General features: G+C 38.6%; 1 protein-coding gene across 2 annotated transcripts in view; it reads right to left on the bottom strand.

Moving 5' to 3' along the window:
- The window catches only part of LOC126467509 (AT-rich interactive domain-containing protein 4B-like), a 162,078-nt gene that overhangs the window by 36,121 nt on the left and 109,040 nt on the right, over nucleotides 1-16,917 (bottom strand). The window contains exons 16-18 of one of the 2 annotated variants that reach the window (XM_050096467.1): nucleotides 16,624-16,776; nucleotides 11,617-11,854; nucleotides 1,751-3,984 (exon numbers count right to left, since the gene is read on the bottom strand). In XM_050096467.1, the coding sequence (XP_049952424.1) occupies nucleotides 1,751-3,984; nucleotides 11,617-11,854; nucleotides 16,624-16,776 (2,625 nt within the window). The remainder of the gene's footprint in view (nucleotides 1-1,750; nucleotides 3,985-11,616; nucleotides 11,855-16,623; nucleotides 16,777-16,917) is intronic. The other variant, XM_050096468.1, reaches the window with a different exon arrangement.

The following is a 16,917-nucleotide window of genomic DNA, read 5'->3' as shown; positions in this document are numbered from 1 at the left end:
TGTTCCATTATTGTTATGGGAATAATTGTGGTATTTTTATTTTGACCTTACTCAAAGTTCTTTCAGGCTACAGAAATATATATTTTGTTTTATTGTAAGTAGTTTACTATTTTGTTAGTTGAAGTTTGGATGTCTGATGAAATAATTGTTAACCTGAACTCCACATCTGCACTACCCCCAACCAGAACTCCACTCCACTTCACTTCACTCCACTCCCATACTACAGTGATTTGTCAATAGCTTAAATACATATTCCACAGGGATCTTTCGTGCACAGAGAGACCACATCCAAACTCGTCATAATTTTGTCTGGCCATATCCAAACTCATCATAATTTTGTCTGGAGTAATTCAGATTCATTGAATTATGTCTGCAAGCAGTTGGGTATTTTTAATATGACGTTCCCACCCACAATGGCGTAATTTGGCCAACTAAATATAAAGGTAGCACATGGGCTATTAGCAGAAGTGAAATCCTGAAAATGATGACAGGGGAAGTTGTTGAAAGCCCGAGTTTGCCAACAAATTTGACTCTGAAAAAAAAATCCGAGAAATACATATCCAAGAATGTTGCTGTGAATAACTAGGTTCTCGCATGTACAAAGAACAAACATGTATCCATACTCAAGAGCTGGTGTGTCAAGTATTTTTCACATCTGACACACTGCCTCTCGAGTACAGGTACCTGTTTATTCTTATGATGTCCAGCAATTCTGTTGAGGCTGTATTAATAATACTGCCACTGGCTATGAAATGATACATAAGTAACACATGAACTTTAAAGCCCAGATAATGGTTGTTAACTGAAACTGGAAGTGATGATAAAGGACGTAAAGACAGCTGCAGTCATGTGTTTCATAAAATGCTATTACTGTTATATGTGCTGGTCAGATCAGCAGATTATCTGATTAGCTATCTTCTGGCTATCAGTCGTAAGTCATATACCTCCACTGTGAGTACAAAGACAACAAGCACTTCTCAGTGAATTAAGAAAAATCCAAGATCACCCTTTCATTTGTTCGCTGATCCATAAATACCGAACAACTCTGCTCCAGAAATAGATTACGCTACAGAGGCTGTGCACTTACAAAATAACACCGTTGATATTGTGCAATACTGGAAGAAAATTTGGGAAGATAGTATAACAACAGATCTCAATAAATTTCGATGTATCTCTGAAAAACCAACTGGCTCTGATCACCCAAGAAAATCATGGGTCATTCTAAACTGAACTGAAACCAACCACCACAAATGTATGAACTCATAGTATAAATGGAAACTAAAAATATCTCCAAAGTGTGACTGTGAAGCAGAAAGGCAGACAATCCAGCATGTAGTGCAGATATGTTCCCTAAGACCACCCTACACAGGACAATTTGAAGACTTCCTGAATATGACATATCAACTAATTGAATTTGTAATCAAGATGCTTCTTTATGAATGTTATTCTTAGTGTATGTTCATTAATGTGATTGTGATAATGCAGTACCATGAGCAAACAACCGATTATACCACAGAGTGAACATTTTTTTTTTTTTTTTTTTTAAATATTAATGTCCCTCTTTAAAATATTTTGCTTTGTTTTGTGTAGATATCCTTAAATATTTCAGTGGTAATGTTTACATGAGGTACATATGTAACAACAGAACATTATACTTTTCTTTATTCTGTTCAGTTTTAATGTTTTCTATTTCATTCCAATTTTACATTAGTAGTACCTACACTGTGCAGTAATTATGAATATTACATACCTCCTGTTGCACAATCTCCCCCCTCTCCAACATTTTCATCTCTTCATCTCTGGAGCCACCATCTTGCATTTCACAGGTACTGGAATCCTTTCTGACAGATGCAGCATTGAGAACTGCTTTGTCGTACGCTGAAAATAATTGTGGCATACTTTCCCTAATAGGATTTTCCATAGCACTTACTGATTCGTTTTCGGAGTCATTTGATACTGAGCTTACAGAAGCAGTCAGAGCTTCTCTCTGATGATCAATTGTTGCTGATTGTACATTCTCTTCTGCAATGATTTGTGTTGGTAACGTTTCTATAATGACAGGTGTATCTTCTGAAAGGACAGGCATTTCAACTTCCACAGAATCTGGAATTGTTACTGCAGTTTCTGGAATTGACTTCCCTGCACCTGCCGTCATACTTGGTATGTCAGAAGAACCATCAGTCGAAGATCCAACTTCTGTAGTAGCCTGTGGTGATCCCCTTTCACTACCATTTTCTTCTTCCTCCTCCTCCTCCTCTTCTTCTTCACCTTCTTCCTCTTCGTCATCACCATCATCTTCCTCCTCCTCTTGATTATCATCCTCTTCCTCCTCCTCTTCTTCTTCTTCCTCCTCATCCAATGGTGCTATTACAAGCCTGGATTCTTCATCACTGCTATCAGTATCAGATGAATCCACAGCAGCAGCAAATCTGCTCCTTGCCTCTCTCACATCAAGTGGAGGAGGAGCAGGTGGTGGTGGTGCAGGGGGTGGTGGAGTTGGAGGTCCACTCTTTCCGAACAGATCTATTTCTTGATCATCGTCATCCATAATTGACTGATCAATAACACGCTGAATGGCTGCACTAATTGTGTCATCTTCATATTCTGCCTCTTTGAGAATCATATTCATGACTTCCTCTGGAGACTCGTTTGCTGATGCTGGATGACTATCAGATGACCTGCCGCCCATGTTGCTAGAAGGTGGACGTATCTGCCCTCCAAAAGTAAATTCATCTTCAGAAGGAGGAGGCAGAAGATCCTCATGATTACGTTGTGGGTATGAAAATAGTGGTTCAGATCTAATTGTACCAAGCTGTTCATCATCATTTTCATTGTCATCATCGTCATCAATATCAGCATCAGCATCATTACCATCATCATCATCGTCGTCATCATCGTCATCGTCAGCATCGTGACCACAATCGTCACCATCAAAGAGGCTAATACTGCCAATTCCACTGACACTGCTCCTTGAAGCTGGTCTGCTGTTCACTAGTCTGAAAGAAGGTGACACACACAATTTATCAAAAGCATCTTCACACATTCCATGACTCTTGGAAGAAGATAGCAATGTGTTATCAAGAGCTGAAATAGAATCATCATCCGATTTTTGAACAATGTGAGATAACTTCTTTTTTGTTTCAGAGTCTGAAGACTCACCATTTTTTGTGTGTGTTGACTTTTTCCTTTGAGGTGATCTATCAGATTTTGGAGGAGACGATGATCCAACATCTTCAAATATTCGAGGGATTACCGATCGTCGACTGCCCTTGCAAGATCTGTCATCAAAAAGTGACGATTCTCTCTTTGGTCGAACTTCCAATTCAAATGGTTCTGGTTCTTTGAATTCGTAAATATCATCTGCAACAGTCTCACATATCTTTTCAGGAAGCTTTCTGAGAGAAGAATTATCAGCTTTTAAAGATGCAAGGCTCTTTTCTTGTTCTGGTATGTGTATGGGAACTTCTGTTTTAATCTCAAGAGGAATAATACATTCTTCAACATCTGGTAAGACCTTGACGGTTTTCTCTATGCCCTTCAGTTCAGAGCGTATCTCATTCAGATCAAAATCACGACCTCTTGGTTCATTTTCATCGCTGTCTGTTTCAGTTTTGATATCTAAACAATGAAATGCACGTCTTGTACGTCGTTTACACAAGTTCTGATTTTCAGGCTCAGGAGTAGCAGGAATACTACTATCATCAGCCTCCTCCTCCTCAAGTGAGGACGAGGGCTCTGCAATGCCTTTACTTCTGAGGACATAGTTACCACCTATACTTTCATCATCATCTTTGGAAAATGATACTTCAGCTTTACTAATTGCATATTGCTCTTTAAATGATATAGTTTCTTGCTTCATTTCATCATTTTCCACACTTGCTATGGAAGATATTACTTTTTCATTACCACTACGAAGCCTTGCAAGCTCTATTTCCTGTTCAGAATCAAATCCGTCACTCTCTGTTTCAGATGCGAGAGATATATCTGAAATGAAACATAAGCAAACTATTAGGAGTGCAATGACAAGTGTGTGAGTTTTATTATCAACTATAAACAAATTGATAACTGATGGAATAAATAAACACAATCAGCCATCTTATGGTGGTCCAAGACAATGGATAGGTACACAAAAAATCCACTGCTCAATGCCTCACCTAAATGGTGAGTGGTTGTTATTACTCATTTCATTGTTGGTACACAACCAAGGAATTTTTATTATTGCATAACAAATTCAAATGAATTTAAATTTATAAGTCTGGCAATTTTTCTGAGAGATGTGAAATATGATGCTAGAATGTTGCGTTCATCCAGGCTACAATCAATCAAGTTATGATTTAAACTAACTGTTCAAAATACAGACCTATACAATGTCTGGAAAGGCTCTCTCACAACTGACAACTGTTGCACACTGTGCATATGTCTGTGAATGTCCTGCTTTTCGTATTTTGTGCTTTCTCATCCTCAACTAAATTATTACATTAATGTAGCACAAACTTTTGAACCGAATATTAAAAACTGGCATGAGAAAGATAATGTTAGTCACAGACAAGTACACAAAAAATAGATGATTACCACTTACCTAGAAAACTTTTATTTTTGGTCTCAGACCTTTTCTAACTACATAACAGAAAGTCACATAAGACAAGGAACAAACATTCGATTGAGTTAAGCACAATAATTACAAGGGCGTACTGAAAAGTAATGCCTCTGAGTTTATGTGAAAACCCTTAGAACTATTTACATAAAACGAACTTTATTAACAACCTACATCTTTATTCCTCATTTCTACATATATATTTCTCAACATAGTCATCCTGGTGACGAACACATTTCCCTTAACAAGAGACCAGCTTGTTGACAGCGTCACAGTAGGTTGTCTGACTTCGGTGACAGAGCCACAACCTCATTTCTGTCAATGTGAAGTCCTCGAAGAAGTTCTTTAAGTTTTTGAAATGGATGAAAATCTTATAAGGCAAAGCCAGGATTGTATGGAAGATGACTGATGACAGCAAACCCAAGGCGTCGGATTACTGCAGATGTCGCACTCTTCGTGTGTGGTCTGGCATTGTCATACCGAAGGAAAGAGTGCTCCACATGCACACAAAGTTTTCTGCGGCTAGAAACTCGATTACGGAACACTTTCTCACACACTGCCACTTTCTCACACACCGCCATGTTACATACTACAATTTGAAGCCCTCTAATGGCAGAGGGTTGCAACTTGCATCAGCAAAGTGGCTAAACCAATCGAGTAACATGCATGATATGTAATACCTCAATCGATATTGAGAACAGAATACAAAATTCAGAGGCACTTTTCAGCACACCCTTCTACTAATTTCAAAGTGCCTTTCCATCACACAATGGCTTTGTGTATTGTGAATGATGGTCTGTTGAACATAATCATATTGCTTACTTCACTAAGAATGATCTTCACAATTAACTATCCTCCTGCAAGAGCGAATGAATACAGAATATAACTTATTAATTGATTTTACAATCATTTATTTATTTAGCAACAAACACTAATTGATCTTACCACTAACTCAAAGTCAAAAGTTTGAATGTTTGACACCTATCTTAAATGCACAGGTAGCAAAACAAACATCCAGACAGTTCTCCTATTCTTGCCTACCCTCTGAGGCAAGTCTGTTGTTATCTTGACAACTATATTCATGCAAATTTTCAATTCTGTCAATCCCACTAGAAATTGAGGCATGGTACTCTTTATATTTGATGTAAATTCTGCACTTTAATGCCTACAGAAAACTGGCAAGCAATTTGGCTGTGCACAAGTTCTATATGTGGCCATTATATGGCCAGTCTATTGCAACTATTTCAGATATGTATGACCTGTGCAAATTCTCTCTATGAAGAAAAATGAATTGATTGAATTTTTATGACAAAATTTCAGTTTGTTGTTTATGATGATTTGTTTCAGGAAACCCTCAAGTTGTTTGAAAGTTACAGAAATCTTATGAAACACCTCTTTTTTTATGGGAAACATGGCTGCAGTTGGAATATCAGAAGCAATCTGAATGTGATTCCTCTGATCATTTTTGCTGAATTTTCATTGCTGTTGAAGGTAGTAATAGCAACTACAGACATTTATTTGACTTTCAAACACTTGACAACTATATTTTCATATATAAAAACAAAGATGAGGTGACTTACCGAACAAAAGCGCTGGCAGGTCGATAGACACACAAACAAACACAAACATACACACAAAATTCAAGCTTTCGCAACAAACTGTTGCCTCGTCAGGAAAGAGGGAAGGAGAGGGGAAGACGAAAGGAAGATGTCTGCTTGTGTCTGTATGTGTGGATGGATATGTGCGTGTGTGCGAGTGTATACCTGTCCTTTTTTCCCCCTAAGGTAAGTCTTTCCGCTCCCGGGATTGGAATGACTCCTTACCCTCTCCCTTAAAACCCACTTCCTTTCGTCTTCCCCTCTCCTTCCCTCTTTCCTGACGAGGCAACAGTTTGTTGCGAAAGCTTGAATTTTGTGTGTATGTTTGTGTTTGTTTGTGTGTCTATCGACCTGCCAGCGCTTTTGTTCGGTAAGTCACCTTATCTTTGTTTTTATATATAATTTTTCCCACGTGGAATGTTTCCTTCCATTATATCAACTATATTTTCATTTATACTTGGCATACCAATCTTCACTATTTATTGTCACAGATGCCTTCTTTGAAATTAAACTGACCACTCTTCATATACAGTCATGCTCACAATATTTCGACATGCATGTCGAACTCTGCTCAAGATGGTTCGTGTATATCAGCAACTGTTAAACCAGGAGCAAAATTCGTGAATGTGGTAGAAGACATACACACAGAATGTGCTAAATTCACGGAAAAAGACTGTGTTGCGATAATCGCAGGAGCAAACGATGTTTATTGCAACGAGGCCAGCACATTCATTAAAAAGCTACTCGTATTGCTGCAGTTATTACAGCATACAAACATAATACTAACAACTGTACCCACGAGATATGACTTGGCAGACTGGTCTTGTGTGAACAGAGAAATCCGCCTAACGAATAGTAAACTGAAACACTTTTGCACTAAGTTTACGAATGAGACACTACTGGATACAGACAGGTATGAGAGACACTGCTTCACAAAGCATGGACTACATCTAAATCAGTTTGGCAAAAATAAACTAGCAGCAGACATTGGAAAAGCTTTTCATGAAATAATAGGCCTAAACAATAATGATCATGAAAGCAGACCAGTCATAGCCCTAACTAACGAGGGAAACTAGTGAGCTGGGCCAACTCTAGCAGGATTTGGTCCAATAACAAATCTGCAACAAGTAATTAATACACAAACGAAAGTTCACTCAAACAGCAATACAATTAAAGACAAACAAAAGTTAACAGTGTCTCATCAGAACATAAGAGGCCTATACTGCAAGCTGGATCAGTTCACAGCAAATATAGAAGACACAAAAGGTATAAACAGTGCCCACATTCTGTGTCTAACAGAACACCACATCACTGCTGGTATTGAAGTGGTCACTATTCCTAACTATGTATTTTTGGCAACGTCTTATTGCAGCAACTATATGGACAAAGGAGGAGTAGCTGTATATGTAAAAAACAATGTCTTGTTCACGGCAATAGATGTACAAAGATTCTGCTTTGAGCTACATTTTGAAGTATGTGCTATAGAGGTGCCAGACACTGTCTCCAGATTAACAGTTGTGGCAGTTTACAGGGCACCATCTGGTAATTTTAAAGTGTTTGTTAAACAATTAGATACTCTTTTGTTGTACTTAAGTAGAAAAAATAGGGGCATGGTAGTTATTGGGGATTTTAACATAGATTTCTTGGTTAATTCTCCCTGCAAGGTGGAGTTTGAAAATCTCATGTGCACGTACAACCTTGTTCCCGTGGTTAGCTCGCCCACCAGAACCACAACCTCTTCCAGTACACTCACTGATAACGTTTTTGTTGATCAGAGTAAAGTCAACCATATTAATATTGAAATGTTATATATAAAAACAAAGATGAGGTGACTTACCGAACAAAAGCGCTGGCAGGTCGAGAGACACACAAACAAACACAAACATACACACAAAATTCAAGCTTTCGCAACAAACTGTTGCCTCATCAGGAAAGAGGGAAGGAGAGGGGAAGAGGAAAGGAAGTGGGTTTTAAAGGAGAGGGTAAGGAGTCATTCCAATCCCGGGAGCGGAAAGACTTACCTTAGGGGGAAAAAAGGACAGGTATACACTCGCACACACGCACATATCCATCCACACATACAGACACAAGCAGACATATTTAAAGACCAATATGTCTGCTTGTGTCTGTATGTGTGGATGGATATGTGCGTGTGTGCGAGTGTATACCTGTCCTTTTTTCCCCCTAAGGTAAGTCTTTCCGCTCCCGGGATTGGAATGACTCCTTACCCTCTCCTTTAAAACCCACTTCCTTTCGTCTTTCCCTCTCCTTCCCTCTTTCCTGATGAGGCAACAGTTTGTTGCGAAAGCTTGAATTTTGTGTGTATGTTTGTGTTTGTTTGTGTGTCTATCGACCTGCCAGCGCTTTTGTTCGGTAAGTCACCTCATCTTTGTTTTTATATATAATTTTTCCCACGTGGAATGTTTCCTTCCATTATATTAATATTGAAATGGTTATAAATGGTCTGTCTGACCATGACGGACAACGAGTTACTTGGGAATTCCTCTGAGTGACACCTCACATAGATGGAAAACAGCAAGGAAAATAAGTGAGGAAGCTATTCAAACGTTCAGATCACGTCTTCAGCATACTGACTGGACACCTGTTTATCTAGCAGAAACTGCTAATTCAAAATACAATTTATTCACAAATGAGATAGCAGGTACCTTTGAAAGTGTATTTCCAAAAAAGTCATACAGAGTCCAACCTGCTAAGTCTGCAAAAAAACCATGGCTCACTAAGGGCATCATAGCTTCCTGTCAGAGAAAAAGACAACTCTACATAGCATCAAAGACTTCTAACAACCCTGCTCTGCTAAAACATTATAAACTCTACTGTAAAATTCTTCCAATGTAATTAAAAACTCTAAAAGTATGTGTATAGCATCTGAAATTACTAATTCTGAAAATAAAATTAAAACAATCTGGAATGTGATAAAGAGAGAAACAGGGACAGTAAACTACACCAAAGACAAAAATATTGTTTTAACTGTTGACAACTCAGAGATAACTAATAGTGAGGAAATTGCTGAAATCTTTAACCAACATTTTTTAACTGTCCCAACACAGATAGGTTGCCATGGTTCTGTAGATAAAGCTGCCTGTATAATGAAAAATAATTTTCCAGAACCTTTCAGTCAAATAAGTGTGCTTCCCTTACTGCCAATGAAATCAAAAAAATCGTACAGTCTTTGAAAAATAAACATTCTGCTGGTATCGACGATATTTCAAGCAAGCTGTTGAAGGCTTGTTGTAGTGAAGTGACCGAAGTTTTGTCTCACATCTGCAACACATTCATGCAACAGGGAGCGTTTCCAGACATAATGAAATACTCTGTTGTCAGGCCCCTGTACAAAGCAGGGGATGCTACAAATGTGTCAAACTATCGCCCTATCTCTCTATTAACAACATTTTCAAAAGTCTTAGAAAAAGTTCTGTACAACAGGATTGTGGCACACCTTGGTGACCTGAACATCATTAACAGTCAGCAGTTTGGTTTTCAAAAGGGAGTTTCAATAGATAACGCAATTTTCTCATTCACAAATGATGTTCTAGAGTCTATAAACAGCAAGAGGCTGCCAATTGGTGTCTTATGCGACCTATCAAAGGCGTTTGACTGTGTAGATCACCAGATACTCTTCAAGAAGGCCTGTCATTATGGAATTACAGGACCTGTAGGGAACTGGTTAAAATCGTACCTTGAAAATAGGAAGCAGAAGATTATTCTAGATGTTTCAGATAGTGTATCACAATATATAGTGGACTCTGAGTGGGGAATTGTGCAGCATGGAGTGCCACAGGGATCAGTGCTTGGGCCCTTGCTGTTCCTCATATATGTTAATGACCTGCCTTTATCCATCAATAAGCAGTGCAAATTTACAATGTTCGCTGATGATACGAGCATTGTGGTGGATAATGTGTCAACTACTGACTTAGAATCTGAGGTCAATGATATCCTTAAAGAAGTTCTGGGTTGGTTTAGTATTAACTCCCTTTCAATAAATCTGAAAAAAAACCAATTTTATCCAGTTCCAGACAACCCACAAAAACCCAAAAGAAATAGTTATCACACAGAATGATCAGATGATAAAGCAAGTGTACTTATCAAAATTCCTAGGCGTATACATGGACAGTAAGCTGAACTGGGAACATCACGTTCTACAAACACTAAAACAGCTGACGTCGGCAACATTTGCTTTACGAATTTTGTCACGCTTCAATGACATTACCATCTCAAAGTCAGCTTACTTTAGTTATTTTCATTCAGTCATGTGTTATGGCATCATCTTCTGGGGCAATACACCTGCCGCAAAGAAAATCCTCACAGCACAAAAAAGAGCAATAAGAATCATTTGTGGTGTACCCCCAAGAACCTCATGTCGAAATCTTTTTAAACGACTTGAAATACTGATAGCAACATCTCAGTACATATATTCACTGATGTGCTTCATAATAAATAACCCCACTCTGTATGAAACAAATTGCCTACATCATGAACATAACACCAGAAGAAAAGTGGATTTCCACTGTGAGTTAAAGAACTTGACATTCACTCAGAAAGGGGTAAAGTACGCTGGAACAAAAATTTTCAATTCCCTACCCAACAGCATCAAAAGTATAAGGAGTAGTACATCAGTATTTAAACGTAGCTTGACAAATTATTTACTTGAGACCTCACTTTATTCACTAGAGGAATTCTTTCAGAGAAATAAGTAAAACCCAGATTGGAAAGATGTTTTTAAATTTTTTGACACTGTTTACTGTTAAACTAATGTAATAATGCCCTAATGTAAAAATTCCTGTTTTTCTCATTTCCATTTTTGGGTCACTTTTAAACCCAAAGTGGGAAGTTTTGATTACTGTTCAAGGTTAAAATAGATGCAATAATGCCCTAAATATGAAACAACTATCTTCACATTTATGTTGACTAGTTTTTAAGCTAATAAGTATGACATTTGTGCACTGTTATTAATACTATAACAATGTCTTTATTCTATGTATTTTATTATGTACATTGACACGTTCCACATTTGAGTGACATGCTCACATGTACAGATCTATGGAACAAGTATATAAATAAATAAATAAATAAATTGGTGGTAAAGAAACCATTACACTCAAATTAGATTTCTAAACTGGCATGGAACTGCAGCTGCTCAATGTGTATTCAATTACACACCAGTTATGATCAGTCAACAATGTTATCTTTTCCAACAACACTTTCTTGCTAGACGCAGGTATGATGTAATCTTGACAATTGTGTTAACACAAATTTTCAATTTCACACACACACACACACACACACACACACACACACACACACACACACTCTCTCTCTCTCTCTCTCTCTCTCTCTCTCTCTCTCCATCCCCTGCCTAAAAATACTTAATAGACACATTCTGTTTAAAGTGTATGAATTAATTACCAGTATGTGCAGAAGATCTTCTAGTCCTTCGTCGACAGGGAGGTCGCCCACGACCTCTGGTGGAGCTATTTCCACTCTGTGCACAAGCACTGCGTCCACCACTCCCCGGGGATTTGTTCCGACTAGATGATGACGTGACAGAAGATGGAGTAGTAGAGCGAGGTCGTGGAGGAGCTGTTGTTGACGAAACAGAATCACGTGAAGGTCTCCCACGGCGGCTAGGAGTTTGACGAGCACCCTGCAAGAAATTAAAGAATTTAAATTTCAATACATACTGTTTCAGAAATACCTCATACTTCTATAATAGGCAAGGCAACAGGATATTCACTACATTACTTTCTCTTCAGTACTTTTACGTAAATCATAGATCAAAATTAACAGTAAAACAATTTTATTACTGAGCAATGTGACCCAGTGGTTAGCGCAATGACCTCACATTCAGGAGGATGACGGTTTAAGCCTGCGTCTGGTCATCCTGATTTAGGCTTCCCACAATTTCCATAAATCACTTCAGGCAAATGTCGAGATGGTTTCTTTGAAAGGTCACAGCCGACTTCCTTCCCCATCCTTCCCTAATCAAATGGGATCAATGACCTCACTGTTTGGCCTCCTCCCCAAAATCAGCCAAGGAACTAATTTTATTAAACCAGTGGTCTTCAGTATTTTCTGGATGATACAAATTCTGTTGTGTATAAGCTTTCACCACAATTACTACTAGTGTTGCAAACAAGTTTTCTTTCTTCTTTTCCCTTTTCTCCTGTTTTGCCATGTCATTAAATGTATTATTGATGTATTGTACAGAGTGATTTTTTTCCAGCATGTACAAATCCTAGGGATTAATCGATGAAAGGATATGGAACAGGAAAGGTCTAATGAACTTATGTCTGAAAATGCAAGGTTTCCATGTCAAAGAGAATTTATTCAGTCATACATTGTTACAGAGACTGCACTTTAATGTGTGCTGTACCACACAAACACAGTTACAGCATGTGATGAAAATGGTTTCCATGTGTCTCAAAGCATGTATCTACGCACCGTAGCATGTTCTGTCTCACACGTTCACATCGATCAGACTGCATCCAAACAGTGTCAAAGGCAGCATGAATATGCTGCTCCAGTGTCTCCACATTTGGAGTAGGCTCTGCATAAATGATACTTCTGAGATGGCTCCATAACCAGAAATTGCATGGTTTGAGAGCTGGTGAATGGGTGGGCCACACAACTGGACTACCCCGTATCTGAGCCTTCGACTAAGGAAGACATAACTGCGATGCATCCAGCCGTTAATTGCGAAGTGGGCTGGAGCACCATCATGTAGTAGCCACTAACCCATCAAATCATCAACAGAACTACTTTCAGCAGGGGAGGCAAAGTCACCTGCAAGAAATGCCAATAGTTCCAGCCTATTACGCAACATGGAAGGAAAACTAGTCACGAAATGTGGTCGCCAATTATCCTGGCCCACACATTTTGGTTGCACCGATGCTGATGATTCACTGTCACCATACCAGGGGTTCTGCATACTATCCCACAGATGACTGTTATGACAGTTGAAGATACTACTCCACGTAAAGGTGCCCTCATCTGTGAAAAAGATAGATGACACAGATCCCAAAATTGAGGTTGCCTAGTTAAGAAATCAGTGACAAAACTGCTCCTGATGTGGAAAGTCTGTCACTGATAAGCCCCGTACATGCTCTAAGTGATAAGAGCAGTAATATTTGTCATCAAGAATGTTTCAAATGGTCATCTGGCTTACCCTGTACCGGGAGGCCAACTGCCTGGTACTGACATGGCGGTCACCTTCCATGTGTCAATCATGTTTTCCTCCGAGTCTCGTGTCTGAACATTGAGTGTATGTCTCATTATTTCCAGCTTCCTGAAACGACCCTGTCAGGTAAACGGTGAAACACTGTTGCGAACATTGACTGCTGTGGTGGTGGTTGGTGGGGATAGGTCTCCTGATAAAACCTTGCTGCACGCTACCCACGCCCTATTGCCTTTCCATAAGTAAACACCATGTCGGCAACCTCTCGATTTGAATACAGCTGTATGCTGTATCACATTCACAGCAAGGGAAATGAATCTGACACAAGATTACCAATTATTATGGCAGGAGAGGCTGTTAGGGCATGACGTATGAGGAACAGTACCATCCTCTAGGAGGAAACCACGCATACTGTAACTGTGGCTTTTGTGACAACACCTGTTAGGCCACAGTCTCTGTAACAAAGTATGATTGAATGATGAAATACACAGAAACCATGCATTTCCGGACACAAGTTCATTAGATGTGTTTTGTTCCGTATCCTCCCACTGATCTATCACGAGAGTTTGAACATGGTGGAAAAAAAATCACCCTGTATAAAGCATATTTGTTCATCACAATTATCGTCATAACACTCTTGTTTGCAAGCAACATTGTGACTGCAGTATAATTTCATTTCCATGGAAACATTATTCTAATCCATTTTTATCTCATACATAACTATGTTGTAGATTTACTCAGACTTCTGCTACCACCTTAACTATGAAATTGAATAAAGTTTTTTCTTGTAATTTGTCACGTAACACAGGTTCATGAAAATCACTCAAAAAATGGAATAATTAGGCTTCTGCAACTTTTTCATCTTTGTCTGATGTCAACTTACAACACCATTTCTCTTTATCTGGTTTATAGCACACCATACCTACCATTCTGAAAGCAAGTTTATTTTCCTCGAAACAATTTGAAGAATGCATTTATTGTCTCGAAAGTTCTAAGTTAATATTAACTCTTAATCTATAATAACACAGTATATATATATATATATATATATATATATATATATAAAAACAAAGATGATGTGACTTACCAAATGAAAGTGCTGGCAGGTCGACAGACACACAAACAAACACAAACATACACACAAAATTCAAGCTTTCGCAACAAACTGTTGCCTTATCAGGAAAGAGGGAAGGAGAGGGAAAGACGAAAGGATGTGGGTTTTAAGGGAGAGGGTAAGGAGTCATTCCAATCCCGGGAGCGGAAAGACTTACCTTAGGGGGAAAAAAGGACGGGTATACACTCGCACACACACACACACATATCCATCCACACATATACAGACACAAATATGTCTGCTTGTGTCTGTATATGTGTGGATGGATATGTGTGTGTGTGTGTGTGTGTGTGCGCGCGAGTGTATACCCGTCCTTTTTTCCCCCTAAGGTAAGTCTTTCCGCTCCCGGGATTGGAATGACTCCTTACCCTCTCCCTTAAAACCCACATCCTTTCGTCTTTCCCTCTCCTTCCCTCTTTCCTGATGAGGCAACAGTTTGTTGCGAAAGCTTGAATTTTGTGTGTATGTTTGTGTTTGTTTGTGTGTCTGTCGACCTGCCAGCACTTTCATTTGGTAAGTCACATCATTTTTGTTTTTAGATATATATTTCCTACGTGGAATGTTTCCCTCTATTATAACCATATCATATATATATATATATCTGCTTGTGTCTGTATATGTGTGGATGGATATGTGTGTGTGTGCGAGTGTATACCCGTCCTTTTTTCCCCCTAAGGTAAGTCTTTCCGCTCCCGGGCTTGGAATGACTCCTTACCCTCTCCCTTAAAACCCAAATCCTTTCATCTTTCCCTCTCCTTCCCTCTTTCCTGACGAGGCAACCGTTGGTTGCGAAAGCTAGAATTTTGTGTGTATGTTTGTGTTTGTTTGTGTGTCTGTCGACCTGCCAGCACTTTCATTTGGTAAGTCACATCATCTTTGTTATTATATATATATATATATATATATATATATATGAGAGCATCAAATTCTACTTTTCTTTGACAACATACAGAACACAAATGTCAATCACAAACCTACAGGCAGCTTGTCTCAATGCCTACTATATAGTTGGTGGTTGTTCATAAGCAGTGACAATGCTGTCTTTATAACCACGTGTAGCATTCCAGGAGAAATCCTTGTGCACGAGATTTATGTACTACAGCAACAGAATTTGCTTATGTATTGTATCATCCTCTTTGCAAAATCGGTTTTTGTTTCAAGGGTTAATTTCTCAGAATATCCATGATGATGTTTCATGTTTTATGATTTTTAAAATACTGTCCTTTGCTTCCTATCGATTGTAGTCCATGGTTCTCGTTTGCTGAAGCAATGGGTTATTTTTGCTGTGTAACATTTACTTGTATCTATATTTCCTAAGTATGTAATACAACAGACAAAAAGAAGAAGAAAAACCACTAAGTAAAATATTACTTATGATTATACCATCAGACTTTTATTAGTTACATGTAACTTTGTCTACGGCAAAACATTCATGCAATTGAAATGACTACAAAATATTAACCAAAAATTATTCAGACACAAGGAGGTGACGAAAATATGGAGTGGGCTCTAAACACAGGAAAACTGCATTTAAGAGAGTACAGTTTATTATTACAGCAAAAAGTCTATTGAAATATGTTGATATAGAAGGAAAACGATGATAAAAACAAAAAATTCTAATCTACAGCAGATATTTTAGTCTAAAAGTGAAGACTGTGCTTTAGTTTCTCCCATACTATGTTACAATCATATACATGCACTTTACGAAGTACTGCAAAGGGAAGCAGTGACTATAACCAAATGAAAGCTCCATGCTAAGCATTCTGACATCCTTGGCGCACACACACTACACACACATAGCATTAACCACTCAGCAGGCACAGATAAGATTTACTTAGTGAAGGCAGCTTTCTACTTTGCACTAAAGAACAGAAATCATGAAGAGCAGAAGCCTTTCTTTACCAAAATTTACATGGTATGGTAAATCCATGAATGAATAATGAATATGAAAAACAAATGTGCTACTCATTGTGTTCCTGAGGTGTCTTCTGTAATTTTTCACATTCAGACTATCAAGTGAACAAACACTCTGCTCAATGGAAACTGCCCTAAGTAGTTGTGTCAACTGAGTGGTTAAGGGTGGGAGTACTGGCAAGCAGGCGCTGAAAGGGTGCCTTCAATTTACCTGAACCTGTGATTGCTGCTTCACACGTTTCGCTCTAGTTGGACTCCAGCTCAGATTGTCAGCAATTCTGCTACGCTTGATCCACTCATCGTAACGAGTGTTCCAGCCAGTATAATGGACCAGAAACAGATCGTCGTCCTCAATTTCTAGCACCTACAACAACAATGGCTCTTTAGCCAAACCTCAAAAGCAGAGGCAAAACTGCATGAATCTCACCTCATGCTGAAATGATTTGCTGTACCTTCATTTCCTATGCATACTAGCAAGTGTGGATTAGTACATTAACCTACTACC

This window comes from Schistocerca serialis, chromosome 1 (assembly GCF_023864345.2).
Source record: "Schistocerca serialis cubense isolate TAMUIC-IGC-003099 chromosome 1, iqSchSeri2.2, whole genome shotgun sequence".
NCBI classification, from domain to species: domain Eukaryota; kingdom Metazoa; phylum Arthropoda; class Insecta; order Orthoptera; family Acrididae; genus Schistocerca; species Schistocerca serialis.
Note: the sequence above shows the minus strand (reverse complement) of the source record. Positions and strands in the feature narration are given on the sequence as shown.